Below are 27,167 nucleotides of genomic sequence, written 5' to 3'. Positions count from 1 at the left end.
GAAAGCTGTCTTCAAAGACAGCAGCCACAAAGAGCAGGTATGCATGGGCTCAGAAGGAGCTGCCATTAAGAAAGTCACAACCATAATAAGATCCAAAACTGGGACAACAAAGGGAGTTGGCATAAGCGTATTCATAAGGTCCTTCAGGAATTGGGCCATAACTGAGATCGTAAAATATGAGCCTTGATCCAGGCACCTCTTGAACACAGACAAGGCTGCCAAATATCCTTTGACTTTGGTGACCTGAAGGCCTGCCGAGGCCAGTGTCAGAAGGAACTCCGTCACTGCAGTGGTGGGGCAAGAGGTAGGGTCGATCTCGCATTCCCTGCACCACGCCCCATATCTTGTCCAGCTGCACACGCACAGAGATCTTGCAGATGGTCCGCGTGTAGCCAGCAACACCTTGAGTACCTCCACGGAGAGGTCCCAGTCATATCCCATCCTCTCAAGAGCCACGCATGTAGGTTGAGGGACTCTGCGTTCGGGTGAAGCACCCAATCTTCCGATTGGGTTAGGAGATCCGGGGACCGAGGCAACCGTAGAGGTGGGCAGATGGGCAGATCGAAGAATTTGAGTACCACGTCCTCCTCGCCCAATCTGGGGCGATTAAGATCATGGTTGCTGAAAACCTCTTGAGCCTCCTGAGAACCCAAGGAATGACGGGAATCAGAGGGAAGGTCCAATCTACCAGAAATGCATCCCATGGTGTGCCGTTTGCTGGGAATTCCCTCGAGCAAAACTGTCTGCACTTCCTGTTGGACTCTGTGGCCGACAGGTCCACTGATGGGGTAACACAGCGAGAGAAGACCTCCTCTAGGAATTCTTGACACACTTCCCACTCATGTGAGACTGTGCTCTGCATGCTCAGAGCACCCGTTAAACTGTTCTCTGTTCCCGCCAGATGAACTACCGAGATCCGGTTCTCCAATAGCCAGAACCACAGCTGCATCGCCTTTCTGCAGATGGGGAGGGAGCGCACGCCACCTTGCTTGTTCAGGTAGTGCATGGTCACGTATTGTCCATCGGAATCAGGACATGCTTCCCCTTCAGAGACGGAGCGAACTCAGGGCTAGACTGATGGCTCGCAACCCCAGCCTGTTGGTGTGCCACCTGGCTTTCATTGCTGACCAAACACTGTTCACCTGCAAGTACTCGTAGTGAGTGCCCTAACCCTTCAAAGACACATCCGCGCCCACTCGGGCCTGAGGCCATGGAGGCCAGAAGAGTTCCCCCGCCATGAGATTGCTGCTGGCGGCCTACCAACCAAGGTCATCGACCACTGACCTGGATACCCTGAGGGAATCCAAGAGGCCCTGAGCTAAGGGGACCACTGGCCTCATAGGAGCCATTGAAGGGATCTCATGCGCAGCCTGACCTCTGGCACTAGAAAGATACAGGAGGCCATGAGGCCTAAAAGGCAGAGAAAAGAAGCTGCTGGTAAGGCGGCATGGTTTGTGAACTGGTTCACCATCTGTGCAATGCTGTTGACTCCTTGGGGGGAAAGGCCTTCCCCACCCGAGTGTTTAGGACTGCTCCGATGAACTGGAGCTTCGGGAATAGCATCACATGGGACCTCTTCAAGTTCAGGGAAAAGCCCAGTTTGTGGAGTAGTGAGCAGGTGTCCTCTAGGGGGAGATACCCGCTCTGCCGACTTCCCCCGGATCTCCAGTCATCCAGGTATGGAAATACATGAACTCCGGATCTCCTGAGTTGAACTGCTACTACTGCCATGAGCTTGGTGAAGACCCTTGGAGCAGAGGTCAACCCAAAGGTGAGCACCTTGACCTGATAATGCTTGTCCCCTATGAGGATCTTTAGGAACTTCCTGTGCTTTCGATGTATCAGAACATTGAAATAAGCATCCTGCAGATCTATTGACACCAGCCAGTCCTGCAATTCGAGAGCGTGGAGAATTTCTCTCAACATCACCATCTGTAACTTATCTTTCCTCAGGAACTTGTTCAAGGGCCTGAGGTCCAAAATGGGACAGAGACCTCCTCCCTTCTTGGGCGACACGAAATACGGGCAACATCGGCCTGATCCTCTCTGCTCGGGAGCTACCTCTTCCACAGTGCCCTTCAACAACAAGGCTCTCAGTTCGTCCTGGAGCTCCTGTCCTGGTTGGCTTGGAAGTGGTGGGGGTCTGAGAAGGGCAGACAATAACCCCGCTGCATGAGCTCCAGGGCCCAGGCATCAGTGGTAATCTCCTGCCATTGGGGCCAGTGCTCTGACAGCAGTCCACCAACCGGCAAGTTGTGTGAGGGGAAAATCAAAGCAGCTTAGAGGGCGGAGCTGTCCCTGCCGCTGGCCTCTGGAAGCCCCCTTACCCCATCTGGGGCATGGAAAATGCTTTTCCCCTTGCCTAGCCATGCGGGAGCTGCGCCTTCCTGCCATAAGGCACATAACGCCTGTAGCCCCTGCCCCTAGAGGCAAAGCTGAATGCAGGTTTGGCAGACTGCACAGCTAGGCCCAGCGGCTTCGCAGCGATCTTTGACTCCTTAAATGTGTCCACGGAGTCACCAGCCTTCTGGCCAAAAGGAACTCACCCTTAAAGGGCATGTCCAGCAGTCTGTTTTGGACATTAGGCGAAAATCCTGAAGACATTAAATAGGCCTGCCTCCTCAATGCTATAGCCAATGCCATTGAACGGCCCACGCAGTCGGCCATGACCAGGCCCCTTTGTAGCGACTGCCTGGCCACCTCTTTCCCATCCTCCACCAGCTGTACGAAGTTGTCTCGCATTTCCTCCTCAGGGATATACTGCGTCACATGTTCCACTGCCTTCCAGAGGCCGAAAGAGTATTTGGTGAAACCACTGGCCATGTTAGTAGCTTTCAAAGTCATGTTGCCCAAGGTAAAACCCTTCTTGGCCATGGTGTCAATTCTTTTATGTTCTCTTTCAGGAGGCAGATTTGAGGTTGAAGAGGCTGATTTGGTGAAAACTGTAGCAGCCAGCATGACAAGACCTTATGGAGAAGGTTGGGAAGACAGAAATGGCAGGTCTCCTCTTGCTGGCCTGTATTTTCTGGCCATGGTGGAGCCAACTGAAGGGATGGAGCAGGGATGCTGCCATAGATCGGCTACTGGATCGGCAATCACCAGGTTCAGAGGCATTTTCCTTTCAGTAACTGGACCCTTGTCCAGTATGTCAGTTAACTCATAACCTTGCACTGGAACTGCCATAGCCTGCAGTCCCAAGGTGTTCACTACCCTATCTACCAATTGCCAGAAATTTGGCAACGGTGTGGGTGTAAGGTTGGCTTTGCTGAAGGTCCAAATCAGGGGAAATGTCCACCATGCTGGCGTCGTGGTGCCCCTGTGCCAACTCTAAAAGGTCAGCTTGGTTGTTGAAATAGTTGACAGCCTCCGTTCCCATGTACACGGGATCGACTCCTCCCTGATCATCCCCGTCATCAGCGCCGAAGATGTATGTCATGGTACTGAAGAAGTCGGTCTGGGAGAGCGGGGTAAAAGATTGTTCTCCTAGCGTTGGTGCAGAGGGATTGTCCTTCGGCACTGATAAGGTGACTGTCTGTGTCGATCGGGCTGTGGCACCAAAATGGCATTGCGGCTTCTCAGACCTTGAAGTGTGCAGGAAGGCCCCGGCATTGACGGTTTTGGTGCCTTCTTCAGCGCTGAGGCTGATTGCTTCCCTGACGCCGATGGCGTTGACACTGGGGCTTGCAAGGGGTCGGGGTACCGAGCACCACTTCTGCCTCCAAGGCCTGCTGCTTGGGGGGGTACCCGTGCCTGCAGCGTCATGCTTCTGGAACATCTCAAGCATTTGGACCTTGAAATCTTCTCACTTTTGCCGAGTGGTTGGCCCAGACGACGGCTTACCCCCTTCCGTCGAAGATTTGTAATCTCGATGATGGTGGTGGCACGGCTTTTTCTTGTGCAACGACGATGAGGAAGAGTGCCTCCAAGAATGGGACCCCTTCTTCGTCTTCTGCCAATGGGCCTCATTACGACCCTGGCGGTAGGGGGTTAACGGGGCCGGTAACCCCCTACCGCCTCATTACGAGGTCTGCTCGCGGAACCCGCTAAGGACGCCTTGTAAAACCAGGCGTCCTTAACGGGCCCCGCGAGCCGTCCAGGATGCTAACAACGGGCCTGTCATTAACGGGCCCGTTGTTAGCATCATCCCCATTCCCATTGAGCCCTATGGGGGCTGAAATGGGAATGGGGATGTACCGGGTCTGGTTTCCTTGAATGGGGAAATACCGGGGGTAGGCCTCTCGGTCTCGGGCACACAGGGGACTTGATGGTCGACCGCACCAGAGATTTTGAAGGCTGTCGGCCCAATACGAGTTTAGCAGCCCGCGCGCACACCAATTTCGGTTTAATTTTAGTGCACGACGCACACCCCTCCATGTCGTGGCACGTGTCGAGGCACCAGAGGTATACCTCATGCAGGTCAGTAACTGACATTTTGGAGTGGCAGTCGGAACACTGTTTGATACCTGAAACCCGAGGCACGGGCATCTCACGGTCGAACGAAAAATACATTTCTGATGAAAATACACCCAAAAGAGTCAAACACTTGATTCACTGTGTTCCTAAAGCAACGTGTCGAGCGCGTGAAAAAAGGAATTGAGGTATGGGTCGTTGTGACGTGGTACATATGCGACGACCAGTGTCACGCCGGCAGCCGATGATCGAGCACTGAGCAAGACAGATCAATGGCCAAGTCAAGATCCATTACGCCCCTTTTCAAAGTTTTTTCCGAGCAGCAGAGCTGGGTGAGGAATCTGTGGGAGAAAGGCAATCCATTGAAGCAGGATTTATGCTGGGTTCTGGAAGGATATGCACAAAATACATTCCAAATCAAATCCAATTAGTCTGACCTTGGTGAGTTTTTTTAAGAAGGTAGAGTGATTGCAGAATAAATGACTCGGGGAAACAATCACATGTGGACTGTGGAGTCAGAGTGAAAGCAGAGGGTCTATGGAAGTGTGTAAAGTAAGATAGTTGACAAGCCACTGCGGTTATGGGACTCGCTTTACAAGTTATATTTACAACCTCTGTCACGGCCGGTTAGTATGCAGCAACAGGGGCTACTATGAGCATTCCTACATAAAGTGGCAAACTACCCATTAAACAAAGCACCCATTTCATATTCTCACAACTGACCTATACAGTACTGTTCTCGGTAGAATAACACATCTCAGTATGTCATAACATGTTTAAGTTCTTTTAGAGCGCCTACCCTCCGCCCTAGTAAACACTACATACCAGAGTGTTGAATTCATTCACTTGCCAGAGTAGCCAGTCTTCATTCAGAGTGTGGAGGGCTTTGCAGGTTATGGCATCCACGGGCCCTTTGTGGATCCTCTGATTCAACGTGGTCACAAGCACAAACAAGGGCTCCCCGACGGTCTCCTTAAACAGGAAAATACAAAACATATCGTTGAGTGTGTCAGCTCTATAGGTAGGCCTCTGCATCTTCCTCTCTCATGCCCTCCCCACAGGCTTCACTTGCAGTAGTCCGGTTATGTTTCATGCGGTTACCAGGAAATCATGCAAGCGAACTGTGACCATGGTTCATCAATTCACTCTCCCTCTTTCTTTAAACCCAGATTTCGTTTTATCTCTACCCTCTTTCCCCCTCCACTTCACCACATCCCTTTTCCTCCAGGGATAGCGGCACAATACGCCAACTTCCAGACAGGATGTAGTAATAATAATTAGAATTTAGCATTTATATAGCGCTACGAACCCTCAGGCATCTGAGCCCTGCTTATTATTACCCATGATGTACGGTGCTCATTTATCGACCTCGGAAGGATGAAAGGCTGAGTTTGGCTCTGCCGGGATTCGAACCTGCGTCAGCAGGCTTTGCAGAGATGTCAATGTTAAAGGAGTGCTCTACTCTCTGTACTATCAGACCGGCTTCATAGTGCTTTGAAACCACTACCGTGGTGATTTGGCACAGTATAAATAATTTAAAACATAAATGATCTCGAATTCTTCCTAATAATCTAGACCTGTATACCTTTGCAGAAAGCAAGGGTGGAAACAGAAAACTGCTGGGGACTACTATGATGCCACAGCGGTACACTGACAACTAAATTCCACTGCGGCTCCCCGGATGTATGACCTTGCACTTTGCTAGTCCAAAACATCTGGTTGCACTCCTTTAGAAACAAAGTATGTCTCGGAACCCCCCAACTGTCAACCTCCTCCTCCCGCTGCCTGGTCACATGAAGGAAGAGCAGGGGCACGCATTCCCAGGGCACTGTGGAAAGGAGCACGGATGGGGCCAGTAGTGCCTACCTCACTGAGCTCCGCCTCTCCCACCACTCACAGGACAAGACACGTGACATGTAAGGAGGCCACTATGATAGTCTGCCTGTGCTCCACTCTGTCATGAAGCCAGAGAGAACTAGCCACACTCCGTGCCAAGTCTGTCAATCAAAAGAGAGGCTGCGGACTAATCTGACTGCACAACCCTCCGAGGACAGTGGGGAATGCGCATGAATAAGGGTGGGGCCTGAACGGCAGGGCATCTGGTGCAGGGTTTGCAACTTTGTTTGAAGCAAAAACTGGACAAGGAGCCACGCCCCTATTTTAGGGCCCATCCCCTTGACACACCACTTTCATAGATTCAAAAACGTTAGTACAATAGTAAGGGGTGACTATATTTGTTTTTACAAAGCAACCTGCATTATTAAAATAGAAAGAATGATGTATGGCTGAAAATGACATTTCACAATATTATATAGCTACAGTTTCTTTTTACCTTGGAATGATGGAAAGCTGAGCTGGTTCTGCCTAAAATGGATTCAATGATGTCAAGCCAAAACTGCCTACAGTGGAAATCTAACATTTTGACATTTCTGCTATTTGTGACGCACACTCCTAGTTGTTAAAAAGTCTGCCATTGCCTTATCTCTGGGTAAAAAGAGTGCCCATAATAACACGCACGCACGAACGCACACACACACACCCCACCCCCAACATGTGTACCTATCTATAAAAAAGTAACACATTTAACTTAGAATCTTCACTTTTAATTTATTTAATGTGGGCAAACCTAAATACATATATACGTTATATATATATATAGTCTTCCGTTATTTGATGCATAAACAGGGCTTGTGTGGTTCACATTAGACTTGCCAAAGAAGGTTACACGGAGTTGTTCAGGATTGCACAATTTAGTTAAAAGATGAATTTAGGATTTGAGACCAGCCCAGCACTTGGGCACTTGACCACACATTGGGCCTTAATAAGGGCATGGCTACCCCCACACTCGGGTCCGGTTCTGGGTCCCGCGAAAGGGCACTTACCGGGCCATTCCGACCTCAGCGGGCCCATTAATTCCCCTTTCGCGGGACCCGGAGCCGGTACGTCGGCATTCCTGTTTGAGCCCCCGCAGGGCACAATGGGACTGGGGAGGATGGTAGCAGCGGAACTGTTCATAACGGTACCGTTGCTACCATCCTGTTCTGCTCATGGGTGCCGCTCTGCACGCCTGTTTTGAGCAGGCATGCAGAGCGGCACCCGCAAGCAGAACTCGTAATGTGGCGGTACAGTGATAACAGCGCCGGCATCACTACCGGCGCTGTTATTATTGTACCGCGAATATCGTAATGAGGCCCATTGTACGTGCACGATGGGAGCATTCATCTCACTGAGCTGTTCACACTGTGCATTGCACTGGTTCGATTCCCGGTTGGCCATCCAAGCTTTATAGCTACCCGTACTCCGCAGCCCCAACACACTCATCAGTTGATGAAAATCAACAATCCTGTAGGTCGATGTTCTCAAGTGAACTGCACTGAGAATGGGCGTGTGTGCCTGGCTGACATACCCCAGAGCAGACTTGGAGGGGAGGCGAGAGATGGTGTGCTGCAGCATACTGGAACCTTCTGTGTGCTCTGCCCCTCTGTCGCCTCACCCTGGGCCGGTGCAGTACGTTGTGGTGCGTTGCAAATATCTCAGAAACAGTGTGTCCTAGGGCCTTGAAATTTGTTTTCTAAGGCCTTTAAGTTTTGATCCTCATATTGAGATGCTTAAAATGAGCTCTCTCCGCTCCTTCTATGAAAACGTTAATTTTTCGCTGATTTCAGGAAACCGTTTCATGTGTGAAGGGGCTGAAATCTGGGTAATGGGGTGGGGTGTCCAAATGTAATGTCCGGAGGGTCCTGTGCAAATTGGTGCAACAGTGTGGAATTGTATAAGGAACAAACTAACAGATTTCCTGCTTTATATATAGATTCCCCTGCCCCCACTGACACTGCTGTATGCACCAGAAACCCATAGGTCTTACTCCCTCCCCAGTTAAGGTCTTCAAAACCCAGAGTCTCTGGGCCAATCCTGGAGGTTAGGCAGGTCTGTATCAAGTTGTTCAGATTGCAACCAGATGTGTATAAACACACTTGTCTATCTTGCCAGAACAATAAATGACACAGATAATTTCATTACTAAAAAAAAGGTTTGCTGTAAAAACAGCTGTACAATCATTCCTAGAAGCATTATTTTAATCTTCGAAAGTAACTTAAATCCTTAAAATAGCTCAGAGGTTTAATAGATGTAGCTGCAGATTTCACAAAAATCACTGCAGCCGCCACGTTAACCCACCAAGGCAACATTCCAAAAAATATTGATAGGGAGAAAAGGTGAGAGTGATTCTTCAACTCATTTGTTAGAAAGTTTGCCAATATTCCCCAATCAAATGAATTGTATAGGCGCAATAAATGTTGCTTATCTGACTCTACCCAATCCCTACCAAACCTAGAGGCATAGCCCAGTCCTAAAATCCAGCCGGATAATATTTTACACCAGAATCGTATTCACTTTGTGAAATGCCATAAGAGTCTGAGGGTCTCATCACGTGTTGGGTGGTATCCCTGCAGTAATACCTCTGGGAAACCACCCAACCCTAATAGCGCTACCACAACACAGTCCAGCACAATTTGTGCCAGTACACGAGTTGCGTGGGGCGGTAAATGCCCATTCCACATTTGGGTCCATATGGACCCAATGGAGTTGGGGAGTGCTATTACTGCCAGCGGATATTGCGGTGGTGGTAATAGCGCATAGAATGGTAATTTTTAGCTCCAGCAAAAAGTTGGAGGTAAAAATGCCATTTTCTGCCCAACTTGTGATTTGGCCAGCCTTTAAATGGGGCGATAATACCGCTAAGGGCTCAGGCCAAACTCGTGATGAGGCCCTCGGTACGCTGACTCGTGACTAACCTTTCCCCATTCCTCCTAGCCTTTCACAGACACATGCTTGTTAGTAAATCTCCCCATTGTATCACTGTTGTTACCCTCGTTGAGCAGGTCATGCAACAATATTTGCAATAACGTGCACTCTTATACAATACTGATGTTCACTTTTTCCGAAAGGGTGATGTCATTACCAAACTACTGTGAAAACATACCTTCAGGGCCATCTTAAGCACTTTTGGGGCCCTGGGTAAGGACATCTTTGGGGCCCCCTCCACCAAACCAAAGAAATTAAGGGATCAAGAATACTGGTCGCGCCCATCAGTCCCCACCTGTTGTACCAACAACATATAGGTTGATATGCTGTCTCGCAGCATAATAAGCATGTTTACTCCCTTTAAGTCCCCTTGCCCCCTTCAGTCTTTCTCTAATCAGAATGATAAACAAGTAGCATTTGAAGACTGACATTAGCAGTCTATGAAGAGGTTACTGTTCTAGTACATACAGGATACTTTTTATCAATAACATTCAGGAAGGTAGATATGTAGTATTAATGCAATACCATATGTAAAAGGTACATGTAGCCCATAATAGACAGAGAACTCACATTAGCTTCCTCACAGAATGCAAAAGTGCTCATGCATGGATAGAGACCACCAATTGGAAGGGAGGAGAACGCTGCACATACCATAGCATGGATAGTGGAGGCAGATTAGAAGCTACCAGGAAGGTGTCTTTATCCAGACAGACTGCGATTAGAAGTGGGATATGGTTTTCAAATAGTGTTGCCATTAGAGATCAAGGGAACCAATGCCTGTGGTGTGCAATGTAAATATGCTCACTAGTAACACGGTGAAACCATGAAAAAGGCTTTTATGAAGATCATACCATGAGAAGGAAATCACTTGAAAGGGCTGACCATTTTGAAAGCTTTAGGGACTGGCAATATTGAGAGGTGCAGCAATACAAGATTAAATGAGATGTCCAGGATCACACATTGGTTAAGCGGTGAAGGGGTGAAGCTGGGATTCGTGCCAAATTTCTGCATTTGAACACTTTCTTTTCCAGTTCTTACCATGAACTAAAACAATCTCATTTTATTTAAAAAACGGACTTGGAAAGTACACAAATAACATTACCAAACATGACCATTTTTAAACTAAATATTATAGAAGGGTGTTATGCAAAATGGGAATAATTCTAGCTTCATTCTCTTCATCATCAAGGGAAGCATATCAGAACCAGCATACCAAATACACATTTAATCTATGCCGATGACTTGTTGATTTATCTAAGTAATCCAGCGGAATCCTGTCCCGTTGTTACACAACTATTGGAAAGGTATGGGCTGTTTAGTGGGTTGAGAGTAAATTGGAACACATCGATATTATTTCCGATTAAAGGGATAACCAACATAGCTCCAGATATCTGCCCGAACCTGGTAGAAACTGAACAATTCTGATTCCTTGGCGTACAGGTCACGACTGACCTCTGGGATTATGTGCCCAGAAACCTAGATCCAATCATTGATAGATTTGCGAATGACGTGAGACATTGGATGGTTCTTCCCCTTACTCTACTGGGGAGAGCGGCATTGTTCAAGATTCTAACCCTCCCGTGTTTTCTATACATCCTACAGAACGCACCAATACATATATCCAAGACAGAGTTCCACAAATAGACAGGATACTTAGGAAACTACTATAGGGAGGTGGACACCCGCGGATAGCCCTACGCACCTTGCAATGTTCCATCTGAGAAGGCGGCATTGGATACCCCACCTGCGAACGTATTACCGGGGCTCCCAGATGACGGTTGTGAACAACATCTTATACAACAATACCGAATTCCCACACATCCGAGCAGACACGCGCGTAGGACAGGGGTTCTCCCCACTGGAGAGTCTTTATCAGACCATAGCACACCCACCTCCTTGCACAACAGCAGCTCACAGGGCACAGATATGGATGGAAGCACGCAGACACTTAGGTTGCGAGGGGAAGATTACCCAGGTGCAGCCCTTGTGGAAGAATAGATATCTACCTGAGCTCAACAAGCTTCCAAAATGGGCAAGTTTGGAAGTAGCTGGAGTGGCCAAGATCGGGGATGTGATACAAAAAGGTAAAATAGTGCTATTTGAGAACCTAGTGAATAGATTTGGCCTACCTTTGACAGAACACTTCCACTACAGGCAAATGTCACACGCACTGACAACACACTTGACAGACTTCGCCGTTATGCCTGACTGTACACCAATTGAAAGAAATATTGTGCTAGATCGAATTGATAGCAAAATAACCTCCACAATGTACAACACAATCTCCTCATTCTCAACGCCAGAGTTCTGAAGTTTAAAAACGAAGTGGGAAAAAGTAGTCTCTGCCAGAATCAGACTTTCCCAACTCAAATTATTGCACAGGATATACTACCCAAGGGAGGCGCTATATCAATGGGGTAAAGTAACGGACCCCAACAACCTGAGATGTCGTCAAGAGAGGGGAACCTTTTACCATATCCTGTGGGAATGCCCACAAATTAAACTTTTTTGGCAGAAATGTTGCGACAGACTCTCAACGGTCATTGGCCGAGCAGTGCCCATGGATCCAAAATTGTTGATACTAGTGGTGGGTGTGGCCACCGAGATGTCCCGCTTTGAAAAACTATTACTTTCAACGGCCTCAGGACTTGCAAAAAGGAACGTGGCACAATTGTGGGGCTCAAACCTCGCTCCACAATATGAGCAGTGGGTGGCAGATGTGGATGCGTGTATCGCAATGGAGATCAGAGTATACACCGCTAGAGGTTTGCCCCGGAAAGGCGCATAAGATTTGGCAAAAATGGGAAGAAAATTAGTGAGGCAAATTTGTAATACATGATGACTGACAAATGCGTGAGATTACCTTGATCTGTAAACATAATATAAGCCGAGATAATATCGAGATGTGTAGAAGTATCCATACAATGTTCAAATTAATGAGCTGTGCTTTAAGTATGTCTATGTTTGTAATCTATTGACTAAGTGTTGTTCTCATAAAATCAATAAAATGTGTTATCGACATAATTCCCACACAAACGAAAGAATGCTACAGAGTTGTGCCATAAGGAACACACAAACTATGCATACCACAGTGAACACAGAAAGCAATACATGATGAATTGATCGAGGCAGAATGCACTTGCCAAAACAGAAAGGCAATGGGGGTCATTCCGAGGTTGGAGGTAAGGTAAAAATGATGCTGGTAAAGGATTACCGGCATCGCCTACCGCTAAGGGCTATTCTGACCAACCAGACCGCTATTTACGGCATCATACTTCACAATGCCATAAATAGTGGTCCAGGCCCGCACACGCCACACTACATGCCGGCATTACCGGCATGCCATAAACCGGAGCTGATCACAAGCAATGCGGACATGAAAATAACGGCCTACTGAAGGCCGAAAAGTAACTTACCGGTATGGAGTAAATACTGGCATCTCCGAGAAGGTGTTAAGAACCCTGAGCAGTGTTTCCAAGAGCCACAGGTGCACACAATCAGCACAGGTGGAGGCAATGGAGTCTGGCACAGCACAAAAGGAGCACACCCACACACCACACCCCCTCCCACACCAAGATGATACCAATAGTAGTAGTATGACTGGAGCTGGAGGCCCTGCTTGCAAGGCAGCAAAAACAACAACAACAACCACAGCCCCCACCACAGAGAATACACAGGAGGAGAAGGAGGGTGAGACAGGCCCAGCCTGCCCCACCAGTGCAACCACCGTTACATGCCAGCAGCCCCCAATCCCTCGCATCAGAGCCACCCCCTTCAACCTAACACCAGAGCAGATCCACACCCTGTACCGGCTTGACCGTGACACCATCACTACCGTAGTGGACCTGATACATGACGACATAGTGAGCCTCATAGAAATACGCACAGCAATCCCCCCTCTACTGAAGGTAGTGTCTGTGCTCCACTTCCTTGCCAAAGGCACCTACCAGCAAACAGTGGGGCACATGCATGGCATATCACAGCCCTTATTTTCCCGGATACTGACCCAAGTGCTGGATGCCCTCCTCAAGCACACAAGGGACTACATATCCCTACCATGGACTCCCCAGGAGATATTCAATACAAAAGTTGCCTTCCATGCACTGGCAAGCATGCCAAATTGTATAGGTGCCCTCGACTGAACCCACGTGGAGTTGGTGGTCCCGCATGCCATGGAGGTGGCGTATGGCAACCGCAAGCAATACCACTCCATCAACGTGCAGATGGTATGTAATGCCAGCAAGATCATCACACATTGCTGTGCCCGATATCCAGGATCAACTCATGACTCTTTGGTCCTGCGGAACTCCACGCTACCACGCTACATGGACCGACATGCTGGACGACGTGCCTGGCTGCTTGCTGAGTTGCCTGACTGAGCCATGGCAGTGCATCGGGGTTGTGAGGTGGGTGGCTGCATAATCCACCTGGGTGGGAAGGGGGGGATGCATATTCCACCTAGGTGGGAAGGGGGGAATGCATACTCCACCTGGTGGGAAAGGGGGGATGCATACCCCACCTGGGTGGGAAGGGGGGGAGATGCATACTCCACCTGGGTGGGAAGGGGGGGAGATGCATACTCTACCTGAGTGGGAAGGGGGGGATGCATACTCCACGTGGGTGGGAAGGGGGGATGCATACCCCACCTGGGTGGGAAGGGGGGGAGATGCATACTCCACCTGGGTGGGAAGGGGGGAGATGCACACTCCACCTGGGTGGAAATGTTGACGCCAGTGTACGATGTGCACCTCACCGAAAACTGTGCCCCAAAGCAAGTGATACGGCACATGACTACCAAATCACACATTGATGAAATAAGGCCGACACCTAACACTACATGACTAACAGGTAACCAGGCCACATCCCACAACACATGTGCCACTCATCGGCGGCCCTCACACACCGTAAGGGCATCCTGCACTATGCACTCCATATGCACCATGACGCTGCCTCCAGCATATCACCACACATGACAGTCATCCCTGGGAGTGCATTAAAGTGAGCCTAACAGAGATACCTCAGCGTGTCACTGGTTCCGCACATCCATAGGAGTGCTGCAAGTCACCATGGTACTGATCAGTGCAGAATGACAAATATGCTACTGACTACATCCAACACTCCCTGCTACCAAATCTCACAGAACACAACACATCAATGAATTTAGTCCAACACTGCTGCATGCATATACGATGCACGTGTAACAAGATGTGAGTGCACACCATAACCCATCTTGAAGATGGTACCCCCTCCATCATTCCATTGCACAGGACACATAGCGGGGCCAGAAATGGGGTCAATGCATCCAGGGACATGTGTGTATGGGCACAAATCATCTGCTGCCATGTAAGACTAGTACAGTTGTCCGCCATGAATGTACGAACACTTACATTCATTCCCCTCTCATGCAGGTGATGGTGGCTATCCCTTGAAGCCGTGGCTCAGGACCCCTGTCCGAAACCCACAGGAGGACTACAATCGTTCCCATACCCGTACACGTGTGGTGATTGAGCAGATCTTTGGCCTGTTGAAGGCACGATTTCTCTGCCTCAGCCGGTCGGGTGGGGCACTCATCTACAGCCATGAGAAGGTGTCCAAGATCACCATGGCATGTGTAATGCTGCACAATATGTGCATCCGTCTGAACGTGCCTCTGCCCCCTGACATGAAACTGCTACCACCTGATGATGATGAAGGGGAGGAGGAGGAAGAAGTGGCAGGACAGCATCACGGTGCCGATGCACAGGAGGGATGTGCCATGCGGCAATCATTGATTGGACAATATTTCTGACACACAAGTCAGCAGAGGGTGTAAGGATGTCAGGACATCGGGCACTGGGTGTGGGGATACATGTACACTATGCACTGTGAAACATTAAATGACGCATGCGCAATGATGAATGTCCACTCCATTTTTTTTAGATGAACAACCGGTGCATTCAAAGTGAAAATTTAAACGTGAAAAACAAACCCTCCACCACCCTCCCCCCTCCCACCACAACTCCCAAACACCCCCTCACCCCCTCCCACCACAATTCCCAAATACACCCTCATCCCCCTCCCACCAAAACTCCCAAAAACACCCTCCCCCCCTCTCCCTCCCACCACCACCACCCCACACTAGTCCCATAGGGTCCGAATAGCCCACATGTGGATGGCAGTATTGTCACTGTGCGCTCCCAGAGCCAGGGGGAGGCATGTCCTGGTGGCGCATCGTACGGAGGGACCGACGGAGCGGGCTGGTCTGTGTTGAGTTGCTAGTTGAGGGGGTGTCCTCATGCTAGGGCTGTTGTGCAGGATGTGCAGCCTCCAGAGCATCTTCTATCCGGCCAAGGACCTCACAGAGCCGGTTGGTGCTGTCTGTAATGACCTGGCCCAGTACCCTCAGTTCATCCCGCCACTTCTTCCTGGCCTGCCGATTGTCCTGCATGAAGTCAGTGATCAGGCCTGTGAGCTGCTCAGCCCGCTGTGCATCAATGGCTGATGTTGTGGCCCTGCTGGGGATCGGGCTCACATGTGTTTCTGGCGCTTCCGCAAGGGAACTGGCCACAGGACTCGCATGTCCCTGTGTTGCTCCTTGCCCAGTAAGCTCAGGTGTGTCAGTCTCACCCGAGTCACTATAGGAGACCTGGGGGTTGGTTTGGGCATCAGGGGTGTGGACGACTTCAAATGTGTCCTCCTCAGTCACTCCACAGATGCAAATGGGGCTGTCGGCAACATCGAGGGGGGCCGTGGCTGCCACCTCCCTAGCCACACTCGACTCCTCAGACCGCGGCGTAGGGCATGTGCCTGCCGCCAGTGCAGGGTGGGGGTGGGGGTGGTGCACCCTCCATTGGCCTTGCTGGAGCTGGTGGTGTGCCTCCAGGGGTTCTCTTCCTCGCAGGGATACGGGGGCCTCTGCCTTGGCCCCTGGAGGTGCTGGGCCGGTTGCTCTCCTGCTCCTCGCTGTCATGCTCACTGCCTGTGGGGGTGGATGAGAGGGACGGCATGAGTGATGATTTGAGAGCCAGCATTTGGACATGGCTCCAATAGCACATTCAGATATTTGTGGGTTATCAGCATTTGGGTGGAGAACGGCACATTATTCAATACTTGGGTGGTAAATGCATGCATATGTCTGTGTCACTCATGTTGGCCGGGTACTGTGCTGGCTCACATGCACACTGTTTATATCAACTGCCCGTGTGCCTCACGGAATGGGCCACTTTGTGTGGTATGTGTCATATAGGTTACAGCCTCGCACCTGGCACTAGCCTGGGTCTCACTGGCTTTGGCATGATTTAAAAGGGGGTGAGGGGTGTGGCCGACCATGCCGTGACTCCTTGACCAGACCTTAGCAGTGACTTTCATAACATTGGGGTTGGCAGTATTGACTTTGGACACTCACCTCCATCAGCGGATGACGTTGCCCCGCACTCCATTTCTCCAACCCCTTCGATGGCTTTGTGGCCTATCATGGTCGCACATGTCTCCTCCCATGGCATCAATTTCATGGGCGAACCTGGGCGTGCTCCTCCTGTCTTCAAGGCCTGGCTTCTATTAGAAGAGAGGATGCTCCGCACCCTCAGCCGCAGGTCGTCCCACCTTTTTCTGCAATCCTTTGTGGTGCGGGGTGTGTTGCCCACAGCGCTCACCTTCTGCTCCACTAGAGCCCAGATGTCTTTTTTTTTATCACCGCCACCCTCCGCATGTCATTGCTGAAAACAGTGTCAGCATGCTTGTGGAGGGTATCCACCAGCATTTGGAGTTCGTCAGGGCTGAACCGCTCCTTTCGGAGGCGAGCAGCTCCCTTTTTTGGCGCTTTGGGAATTCCTCGTTGATAATGGTATTTTTCCGGTATTTCGAAAGTGTGCCAGGGGTCCTGTCTGGTGAGGATGGCAATGGATTGTGTTTTTAAAGATGGCCACCGTGCTCCTTCCAGTTCCTGTGCGATGACGCTGTTTCCGGTTCTGCATTTTAATGGTGACAGTAAATAACGGCGACCACTATTTACTGTCACCGCTAATGCCGCGTTACTGTAAGGTGGTAGTGTTCGCTACGGTGCGGTTCGTGTCGGTAGGAGGTTTTTCGGCCGTTTTTGCGGAATGCCGCTACGTTCATTACCGACATGGCGCAAAGCTTGTGCACGCAAACTCGTAATAGTGCGCTTTTAGAGGTCTTTTGCCAGCTCGGACATGCTATTTGTGCCATGCCGGTAATGGACGGAACTTATCTCCAATCTCGGAATGAGGGGCAATGAGTTTAGAGCCTCAGAAGCACCCCATAACATATCCTGATGTGTGCTATTTAAGACTAGTGAATAATGGAATCTTATTTCTTCAGATCAGCTGGCCTTCTGGGGCCCCCACCAAGGTGGGGGCCCTGGGCAAGTGCCCCTTTTGCCTTCCCATAAAAACGTCTCTGCACACCCTCCCTTCTCCTTTTATAATAACAAGTGCTCTATCCTAGACGACATCAACCCAGTTGATTGTTCCCTTGGACTTTGAATAATTTCCCACATTTAGAACATCCCTTCCTCTAGAATTATTACCAGATGGGAGTTGTTCACCATTAGACTCTTACATTGTGTGTCTGCTGTTTCTATCTTGCTTTATTTGCTTTTTGAAAAATTGCTGTTACTGATTTCTGAGTTCTACCAATGTATTTCAACAGCTGTATTGCAACCATTTTCTTTTGATTTTTTCGAACTCAATGGATGGTTCTTTCGAATGCAAAGTAATGGCCTTTCTGTCCATATGTAAATCATTTATGTCACACAATTCTGAGACGAACGTTCAGCTTTGATGTGGGTCCTCATGTATATGCATACTGTCTTTGTCTTTTATTTGCATATCTAAATGATATGTATTACCTTAATTGTCTTAATATCATTTCACTTTACTTTATAACATGTAATTAAATTGATGTATCCTTTTTGATACCTATGAGACCATGAACAGGATTGTGATTTATTCCAAACTGGTCCCAGCACTTGATTGCATGTGAGCACTTGAAGAATACTCTCATGTTGGGTTTTTGGTGAATTTTTAGAACACCGATCTAGCTATATTAAAATACTATAACATACATCATTAAAGGTTTGTTCTAATTCAAAACCGGTGGCTACCACACACCCCAGTTATACATTGAAGGGTGATGTGGGCCTGGAAGCCAGGAATGGCACAACTCTCACTTGGAAGTGGTCCGCTTGATAGATCTAAGAGAGGGGGCCACATTCCAACACAGCTGTAAGTAAAGAGAAGGGAGCCCATAACATGTCTGAAGCCTCCCATCAAGCCCCGGCTGTTCATTCAACAGTGGTTTACATTCTGGGACTTTAGTGTAGCTTCTCCCCAGTGTGTGCACCCTAAATCAATTGATTTCTGGCCCTGGCTGAAAAGCAAACAGGGACCACTAAGCTGCTTGCCCACCATTGCCGCCTTATTCTCCCAAGCCCCTCAGGTCAGGGGCTAGTAGTGCATCCTGTGCTGTGTCTTTCTATGCATTCTGGTACTCGTAGTTTTGCTTTCCATTTATCACTGCAGTGATGAGAATACAACACAGGAGTCATGCTTCGATGTCCTATTCACATGTGACACTGCAAAAAGGAGGTGTCTCTTGTGGGGTAATTGCATTATTAACAAATGTTTTTTGAAAAACAGGCTCCCGTCATATAGTTTTGCAAAAGTGTGAATAAAATGTGCAGTTTTTAAAAAAATGTTTGTACTTTCAAACAAGAAGGCAGGCATGTACATTTCTCTGAATATACAATTGACCTGTTCTTTCACCAATAAACCAAATATCTTCGGAGACCTGTTGTCTGGATTTGCCTTTAAAATGTACATGGGCCATGCATAGTAACAGCCCCAAAATGAGCCCTTTGCAAGCAGAGTCAATGAAAGCGTCACTGAAGGTGAACTTGCACCACTGACCCAGTTTCCATGAATTACTGTCCACTGGGTAGTCCTTATCAGACATTAGTACCCGGTGAGGGACAATGAGCTTCTCCCTTGCAGGGGTGTTACCCGACCGGGAATCCCTCTCCCCACAACAGGCTTCGCTTGGGCCAGTAACTATAGGCCCGGGGCGTTACCTGAAGTGGTAATGCCCTCCCTGCTCAGGGCCTATTGCTTAAATGGAGCTGTAAATGACCGCTCCATGGAAACTGCAGGAAGCGCATTCAACTCTGGCTGACACACACCTTCAAACCGCAGGTGCTGCTCCTGCTGCAGCGGCTTCTGAATATTGATGTCCAGACTGCTGCTGCCACAGGACACAGACAAAATCCGGTTTTATTACATGTAAACCGGACAACCTGGCAGAGCTAAAAAAATCACGGTCAGTCCGGACGAAATCCGAAACAGTGGCAACTCGAATCTGGTCTTTCCCTGGATGTGGGGGTTTAGTTGTGTGTGGTCAGGAAGGGTGATTGGTGGTATTTTATATATTGTTCTTGGAGATGTTGTAACGTCGTGAGGGAAGTGTATTTCCTGTATTTCTGTAGAGACAATGGAGAACCATGGCTCTCGCTCTTTAACCTGTCCCTCAGATGCCCTTTGTGAACAAACCCTTGTAGTTAAGGCCCATTAACAAATTCATATTTCTTTATTTTGCATCCAAGGCAGATTTATCAGTGTAAAGAAGGCAATGGATCTAGTAAACTCAGGACACACATGTCTCACTGTAAACAAAGCAGATTTATTATTGTAAAACTCAGGACACACATGCCTCACTGTAAACAACTCTTGCCATTAACTCCAACCTTTACCAGCTAATAATGGAAAATGTGCAGAGGAAGAACGTTTACGCACATTGTCAATATCAGAGGAGACCACAGGAGGCGAGGTCAACAACAATTTTAAATACACAGCACGCAGGAGCAGACTGGGAAGGTGGGGCAGTGTGGCAATTGCCTCTCCCTCACCACCCCGGCTGGCTGGGCTGTTTCCCCCGAGCCAGAGGTGCTGCATAACGTTAAAAATACATAAAAAAGGCAAATTCCTTCAGAATCCAGCCTGACTCGAAGGAACTGGGTTCTGCAAAGTCTGTTCAGCTTCTGTGTATATGATATGATATGATAAGGCATTTATAATGCGCCTATGCACAAGTGTTTCAAGGCGCGACGAGACAAGGGAGGGGAAACAGAGGGAAGACAGACAACAATCCTACTAGGCCAAGTGTTATTCAGATTGCGCAAGTGCATGGGAAGGGGGGAAGGGAATGTGCAGGGGGGAAGGGAGAAGGGGACAGTGCAATACATGGGATAATAGACTAAATAACAAAATAAAGTATGGCCAGCAGGTGGCAAGGGCAAAGGGAGACAGGTAAGTGCAGGCATCAGGTGTCAAGTACTAGTGGTAGGACTGTAGGGATACTGAGAATAGTCCCCAAGTGCGGGGGATTCCAGGAGGGCAGTGCAGGTGTGCGACTGGCAGAGGGGGGGGACCTGGGCCCGGGATCAGAGGATGGCCAGGTAAACCAGTGCAGTTTCAGTATAAGCCAGGAAATCAGCAGGCAACAGGAGGAGAAAAAGCAGAAGCAAAGAGAAAGGTTTTGAGGTGCTTCCGGAACCGGAGATGGTTCTCCACAAGTTTCAGGGGGGTAGGGAGGCTGTTCCAGAGGGAGGCCCCGGCCGAAGAAAGTGATCTGCCACCAACTCGTTGCTTGGAGAAGCGACTGACCCTGGGGGAGTTGGAGGTGGATGAGCGAAGAGCTCGAGAAGGGAGATATTTTGGAAGAGAGAGTTGAAGGTATTGAGGGCCTTGGCCCCAGAAGGCCTTGTGGTCAATGCAGAGGGGTTTGAACTTAATCCTTGCAGCCACTGGGAGCCAGTGCAGAGGTTTCAGTCCTGGAGAGATACGATCCCTGGGCTTGAGGCCAAGGACAAGTCTTGCAGTCCTGTTCTGGATGAGGTGCAGAGGGCGGAGAGTAGAAGCAGGCAGATTTAGAAAGAGGCTGTTGCAGTAGTCCAGCCTAGAGAGAACCACAGCTCTGGAGACAGTGAGCTTTTCGGGGAAGGATTGGAAAGGAAGAATACCTCTGAGGAGGTGCAGCTGGTAGTGAGACTTCTTAGAGAGGTCAGAGATGTGAGGAGAGAAGGAGAGTGTGGAGTTGAAGATGACCATGAGGTTTTTAGCCTCACAGGTGGGAGCAGGGAGAGGGCCAAGAGAGGCCGGCCAGAGAGTGACAGGAAAGGAGGGTGTGGGTGTGCCGATGAGGAGAATCTCAGTCTTGCTGGCATTCAGGCAGAGATCATTGGTGGCGCACCACTCCTGGATAGCAAACAAACAGTCAGAGATGAGAGAAGGAGAAGAGGTGGCAGAGGGGAGCCTGAAAATGAGTTGAGTGTCATCCGCATAGCACTGGAAGGTGGGGCAGAGAGCGGCAATGCAGTGGGCAAGAAGTGCCAGGTATTGGTTGAACAGCCAGGGAGCGAGGTTAGACCCCTGGGGAACACCACAGGTAGAGGTAGATATGGAGGAGAGGAAGGACCCGAGCTGGACATGGGAGGGTCGATCGGAGAGAAAAGAAGTCAGCCACGCCAGGGCCTGGCCCGTGATGCCCAGGTTATCACGGAAACAGTTGAGCAGGATGGCCTGATTGACCGTGTCGAAGGCAGACGAGAGATCAAGTAAGATGAGGACACAGGGGGTGTTGGAATCAAGGTTAGAGAGCAGGTCTTTGCGGATGTTAAGAAGAGCAGTTTCCGTGCTTCTGGCAGTCCTAAAGCCAGACTGATGGTCGTGGAGACAACCAGCAGATTCAGTGTGAGGATTAAGCTGGGGTTTTTAAGTGTTTAGATGGGGCAAGGGACTTGTCTTGAATTTAGCAATATTGTAGATGTTCCTGGGTGACCCCCACACATGGGCCTCCGCAGAGAGTGATTGAGAGGGAGAAGAGTCTAGGCTGTAGGGGCATGCTCATGCTGCACAACAGCAATGTACACATTTAAATAACAGGTTCTGTGACCCTGGATGGTAATGTTGGCACCAATGCGCCCCATACACCATTGGTCTATTACATTAGGGCTGGGCGATATGGAACAAAAGTCATATCTCAATATTTTTGGGCTGCATTGCGAAATGCAATTGTTTATGCAGGTTAATTGCTTAGTTGTAAGCCGCCAACTACCTGTGATATCATAAACACCTTTATTTAGAAGACATTGATCAAAATAAAGTGCAAATACAGGGTTCCTCTTCCTGCTTGAGAGTACACACAGCTGTATAAATATCAGAGTGTAAATAAAAAAATGTAATATATGTAATACTGTATACATATATATATATGTTAACGATAGTCTCATCCTATATTGATTTTGAAAATATATCGATGTATCTCCAAAACACAATATATCGGCCACCCTAATTACAATCCACAGCAATTTATCATGACTCCTACTTATCAATGAAGTAAGGGCCCATATCTAATTAGAGTTTGTGCTCAGTTGGCGGACTGCTTGTATCACCCTCCAACTCAACCTCTTTGCTTTTTTGACAGGGTATAATGCTGTGTTGCATAGGGACACTGAAGGTACTATGATACCCTGATTCCATAGTGCCACAATTGTCTCATATATTCCCTCATCTGCTTCTCTCGATAACGGATACTGTTGTATTCTGGGTAACACTGTGCCCTGCTCCAACTTGATACATACTGCTCCTATGCTCTTCAAGAGCCCTACATCATGGGGATTGTCAGTCCATAAAGTGCTGGGTACCTTCGCTATACCTTCCTGTAACTATGCGGGTATAGTTTGGGCAATAAGTATAGGGTAAGGACATTTCTATGCTGAATCATTATTTGGCACAGAATGCAAATCTCAAATATAATCTCACCATCATTGTCAACATCTTCAAACAACTGTCCATCTGACCCCCCACTCAGTGGTTGTGCTGGGTCAATACACAAAATTGTACGCCACTCATCTCCCTCCTCGTCAGTGCCCATTAGCCCTATCTGCAATCATCACCGCCTCCAAGTCTAGCATGATAATAGTACTCAGAGCATGGTCTTGGGGAACTGCTGGCCGAAATAAAAATTCAGACGGCACCCTCCATGGTTTATTTCTGATGCCCGGCACCCAACTCAACAACACTGTTGTTCCATAGTTGAACAAATCTGGGTGCAAGGGTATTCCTTTAGCAGCTCAGTCGCTATACAATGCGTGTGTTACTGCCAAAATGCTAGCATAACAAATTCCTCATGTGGAACACACTACCCCTTCTTCCGTGAATGATTGAAATATTTAGCTTGCTTAGCAAGTTCACTGGTGTGTCTGTTGAGCACAATAGCAGGGCTAACACCTCTTGAGCACCTACCTTAATGGGTAAATCTTCTGTAAATGGAGGTTATTTTATTGCCCCAGAGAACCCCTGCATGCCCATTACCATTCCTGATAAGGGGAATCTCTCTTCCAATGTGCATGATGTTGTTGCACCCAGCCCTCCAGATAAGGTGCGTAAAGGCCTTTTTATACACATAAATCTTGCCAATATGTTACACAGGTAAATTATGGCAGAAACCCCATAAATCATGGAGCTATGGCAGCCTGGCCAGCAGCAGCTTGCAAATGTACTCTTTACTTTAGCAATCCACACAGTTCCTTGAAAGAAGCAACACTATCCTCTGTTATTGATTCTATCAAGCTAATACTTTCTGAGTAATGAAAAAGGGAATTTGTGTTTCGTTCAATTTGTTCAAATGCCTGCATTTTGTAGGTCACAGTGTTATTAAAGCAACTTGAATCATGAACATGCTTTTCAATTTGCTTTAGGACACAAGTGGTATTTTGTAAAATTAAAATTGTCTTAAACAAGGGCTGCATTTCTGCTTTATTTTCCTCGGTCTGAATCCTCTTTAATAGAGGCAGCGCAGTTGCAGCAGCATGGGCATTTGATACTTTCGTTTTCTTTTCATCACAGAAGCACATCAATTGCATTCAATGGTTGGGCTCCTTGATCTTTTGAAGCTTTTAGGAGAGCCTCCCGGCAAGCAGTTGTTTGCCTTTTGTGAGAAGGAACAACATCTTTGGTTTTAAGTCGTAAGATTGCATGTGTTCACGTGCATGAAAGGGCACTATACAGTTTGTTTGCTTAGACAGCAACAAATAGCTAGACATGAGGTCTGAACTTTAACTCCCTTTCAGACAACCCACCGCAAGCAGGTTTAATGGATAAAGGAAGTAGCATTGCTGTATATATTTTCAGTGGCACAGATGTACCGGTACCTGTCAACAGGACTTCTACATATTCAGGCAAAGTAGCCTAATTTATCAACAGAGCTGCTATACGCATGTCATGGCACAATGCCAAATATTCACAGCAGGGCTGATTGCATCATGCCATGCCCACATTTCGTAGCAGGACTGCTATGTTTTGGGACAGTACCTGAATTTCGTCAAAGCTGCTGTTAAGAATGCACGAACACGTGTTGGCATTTTCTGCAGCGAGCTAAAGTACTGAGCAAGAACAGTGTCTGAGGTCTTCCCACCAACCTCCGACAGTGTGAGAAGATGGCATTGCTGTCATATACTTCAATCCTTTCTACTCGGTGTTGCGCTTTTCAAAACATCTGCTTCTCCCATGTCTGAATACCGAGTCACACTGCCAAAAATCTAGCACATTTCAAAGCTTCATTATGAATTAATGACTAATGTAGGATAGTCCAAACAGGTTTAGAGCTTTTGACAAGCCATTTATGTCAGACAAGCCTCACATGGATCTGGCAGTGCCATAAACCTATGTGTCTTTCAGTGTCAACAGCCTGTTGGGAAAGGTAGCTCAGTGGGTCAATAACCCTGCTGCAGAGATTATTGTGTAACCTGTTAGCTCAAATCCTGTGTATAGGTGAGTTAATGAGTCTGCATCAGAGATATGCATTTAAGATGCAGGTAACATTCAATTGTAACAGAGTTGACTTAATTTATGATTTATTAAAAGGACTACTGAATGTTCAGTGTTTCAGAACACACACATTTCATCCAGAATGCTCTACTGGTAATGGCTCAGAACACACATCTCATCAGGAATGCTCTACGTGTAATGGCTCAGAACACACAACGCATCAGAGCTGCTATACCTGTGATTGCTCAGAACACAACTCTTCAGGGCTGCTATACTTGCAATGGCTCAGAACACACACCTCATCAGGGCTGCTATACCTGTTATGGCCCAGAACGCACATCTCTTTAGGGCTGCTATACTTGTGATGGCTCAGAACAGACCATCTCATTTCAGCTGCTATACTTGTAATGGCTCAGAACACACACCTCATCAGGGCTGCTATACTTGTGATGGCTCAGAACAGACCATCTCATTTGAGCTGCTATACTTGCAATGACTCAGAACACACACCTCATCAGGGCTGCTATACTTGTGATGGCTCAGAACAGACCATCTCATTTGAGCTGCTATACTTGTAATGGCTCAGGATACACACCTCATTGGGGCTGCTATACCTTTAATGGCTCAGAAGGATAACACGCACATCAGATGAGTGCCACTATACTTGTAATGGCTCAGAACAGAAACATCTAATTTGGGTTGCTATGCTTGTAATGGCTCAGAAGAAGCACGTCCCGTAAGGACTGCCATACTTGTAATTGCTTAGAATACACACCTTATCGAGGCGGCTATACCAGTAATGGCCCAGAACACACATCTCATATGTAATGGCATACAGTGTTGGTAAAACATCTGCATTCAAGCAAGTGCTGCATCTGGTCAGACAACCCTCTAACTCTATAATTCCCAGCCTAATGGCCAAAAAAAGGTTTGCACACATCTAAAAAGGAGCATCCAATGGTAAAGCTGCACTAGATTTTTAAATAGAAAAGGCATTTTCAGTTTTTTGGATATTTATTGGTGCTATGTTAAAAGACAAACAGAAAAACAGGTGAGGAAGAGCAATACAGAAGAACAAAGGTGTGGCAGGGAGGGGGACGAAGGGACAGAGCACATACTAGACAATCCAAAACAGGAATTCCAGCATCAGGAAGAGAGAGCAATGAGCTACATGGTAGGGCAACAAAAAATGAGAAGGGAAACAGAGTTAAAATAGGACAAACACACAATAGGAGTGAGGGATAGAAGCAGAGCAAAAGAGACATTTGGAGACAGTAAAATAAAACATAGATCAACAGCAGGTCGGGAGAGATGGAAATAGAAAAGCAAGACTAGGGAAGGGCAGGCCAATAACAAAAGAGACAGTGCAAGAAAGATAATCAAAGGGAGTAACAAACACAACTAAGAAAATGTAAAAAACAAATATAGTCACAGTAATAGGAGTTATATCAACCGATACAGCGAGATATAGGAGGGAAACAGCAACAATAGAATGCAGAGATGGGAGAGACAGAGTGACAGAGAAACGGACTGCAAAACGTGGCATTGCAACATTTAAGGGTGAGAGGTAGAGCAGCAGAGTGAGAGACAGGGGAAACAGAGTAGCAAAGGGAAGGAGAGATTGAGCAAAAACATGGAGTGCCTGTCAAGCAGGTAGTGCCAGGCAGCAACAGTAGGCCTGAGAGGCAGCACAGTGATGCTGGTAGAGTGAGGGTCATGATTTATGAATCATATGTAACTAGCTGGCATCTGTAGTAACTCTTAACAGAGTGTGTTCCCAAGTATCATGAAAATGAAGCCGAGTAGTATGCATCTACAAGGTTCTTGTGTGGGGAAAATGTTTTCCACAGGTGCAATACATTATTTAGAACCACTTTGAAATACAGCTGTTTTGTCACTAATGTTATTGAACACAGTTTTAATTTAGCACACAAATTGGATAGTTGTCAGGCACTTTTGTTTTTACAATTTAAACTTTATTGAGTGGTTTTCATCAAATTACAAGTGCATCTTCAACATTGCAAATTTGCCCTTCCGCTCAACCCTTCAGTATCGACTGCTTACTAACATTCAGTCCTTTGGAGAATTGCACGGGTTTATACGATGATGTGTACCTTCAATATCCATTCCAGA

The 27,167-nt window shown here is 47.9% G+C and overlaps 1 protein-coding gene across 2 annotated transcripts in view; it reads right to left on the bottom strand.

Annotated features, from left to right (window-relative positions):
- PLXNC1 (plexin C1) overlaps positions 1-27,167 on the bottom strand; it is a 1,076,103-nt gene that overhangs the window by 307,601 nt on the left and 741,335 nt on the right. For both annotated transcript variants that reach the window (XM_069629799.1, XM_069629800.1), the window contains one exon: positions 5,236-5,382. In XM_069629799.1, the coding sequence (XP_069485900.1) occupies positions 5,236-5,382 (147 nt within the window). The remainder of the gene's footprint in view (positions 1-5,235; positions 5,383-27,167) is intronic.

The sequence above is a fragment of the Ambystoma mexicanum genome, chromosome 12 (genome assembly GCF_040938575.1).
Source record: "Ambystoma mexicanum isolate Mex_15411 chromosome 12, UKY_AmexF1_1, whole genome shotgun sequence".
Classification (NCBI taxonomy): Eukaryota; Metazoa; Chordata; class Amphibia; order Caudata; family Ambystomatidae; genus Ambystoma; species Ambystoma mexicanum.
Note: the sequence above shows the minus strand (reverse complement) of the source record. Positions and strands in the feature narration are given on the sequence as shown.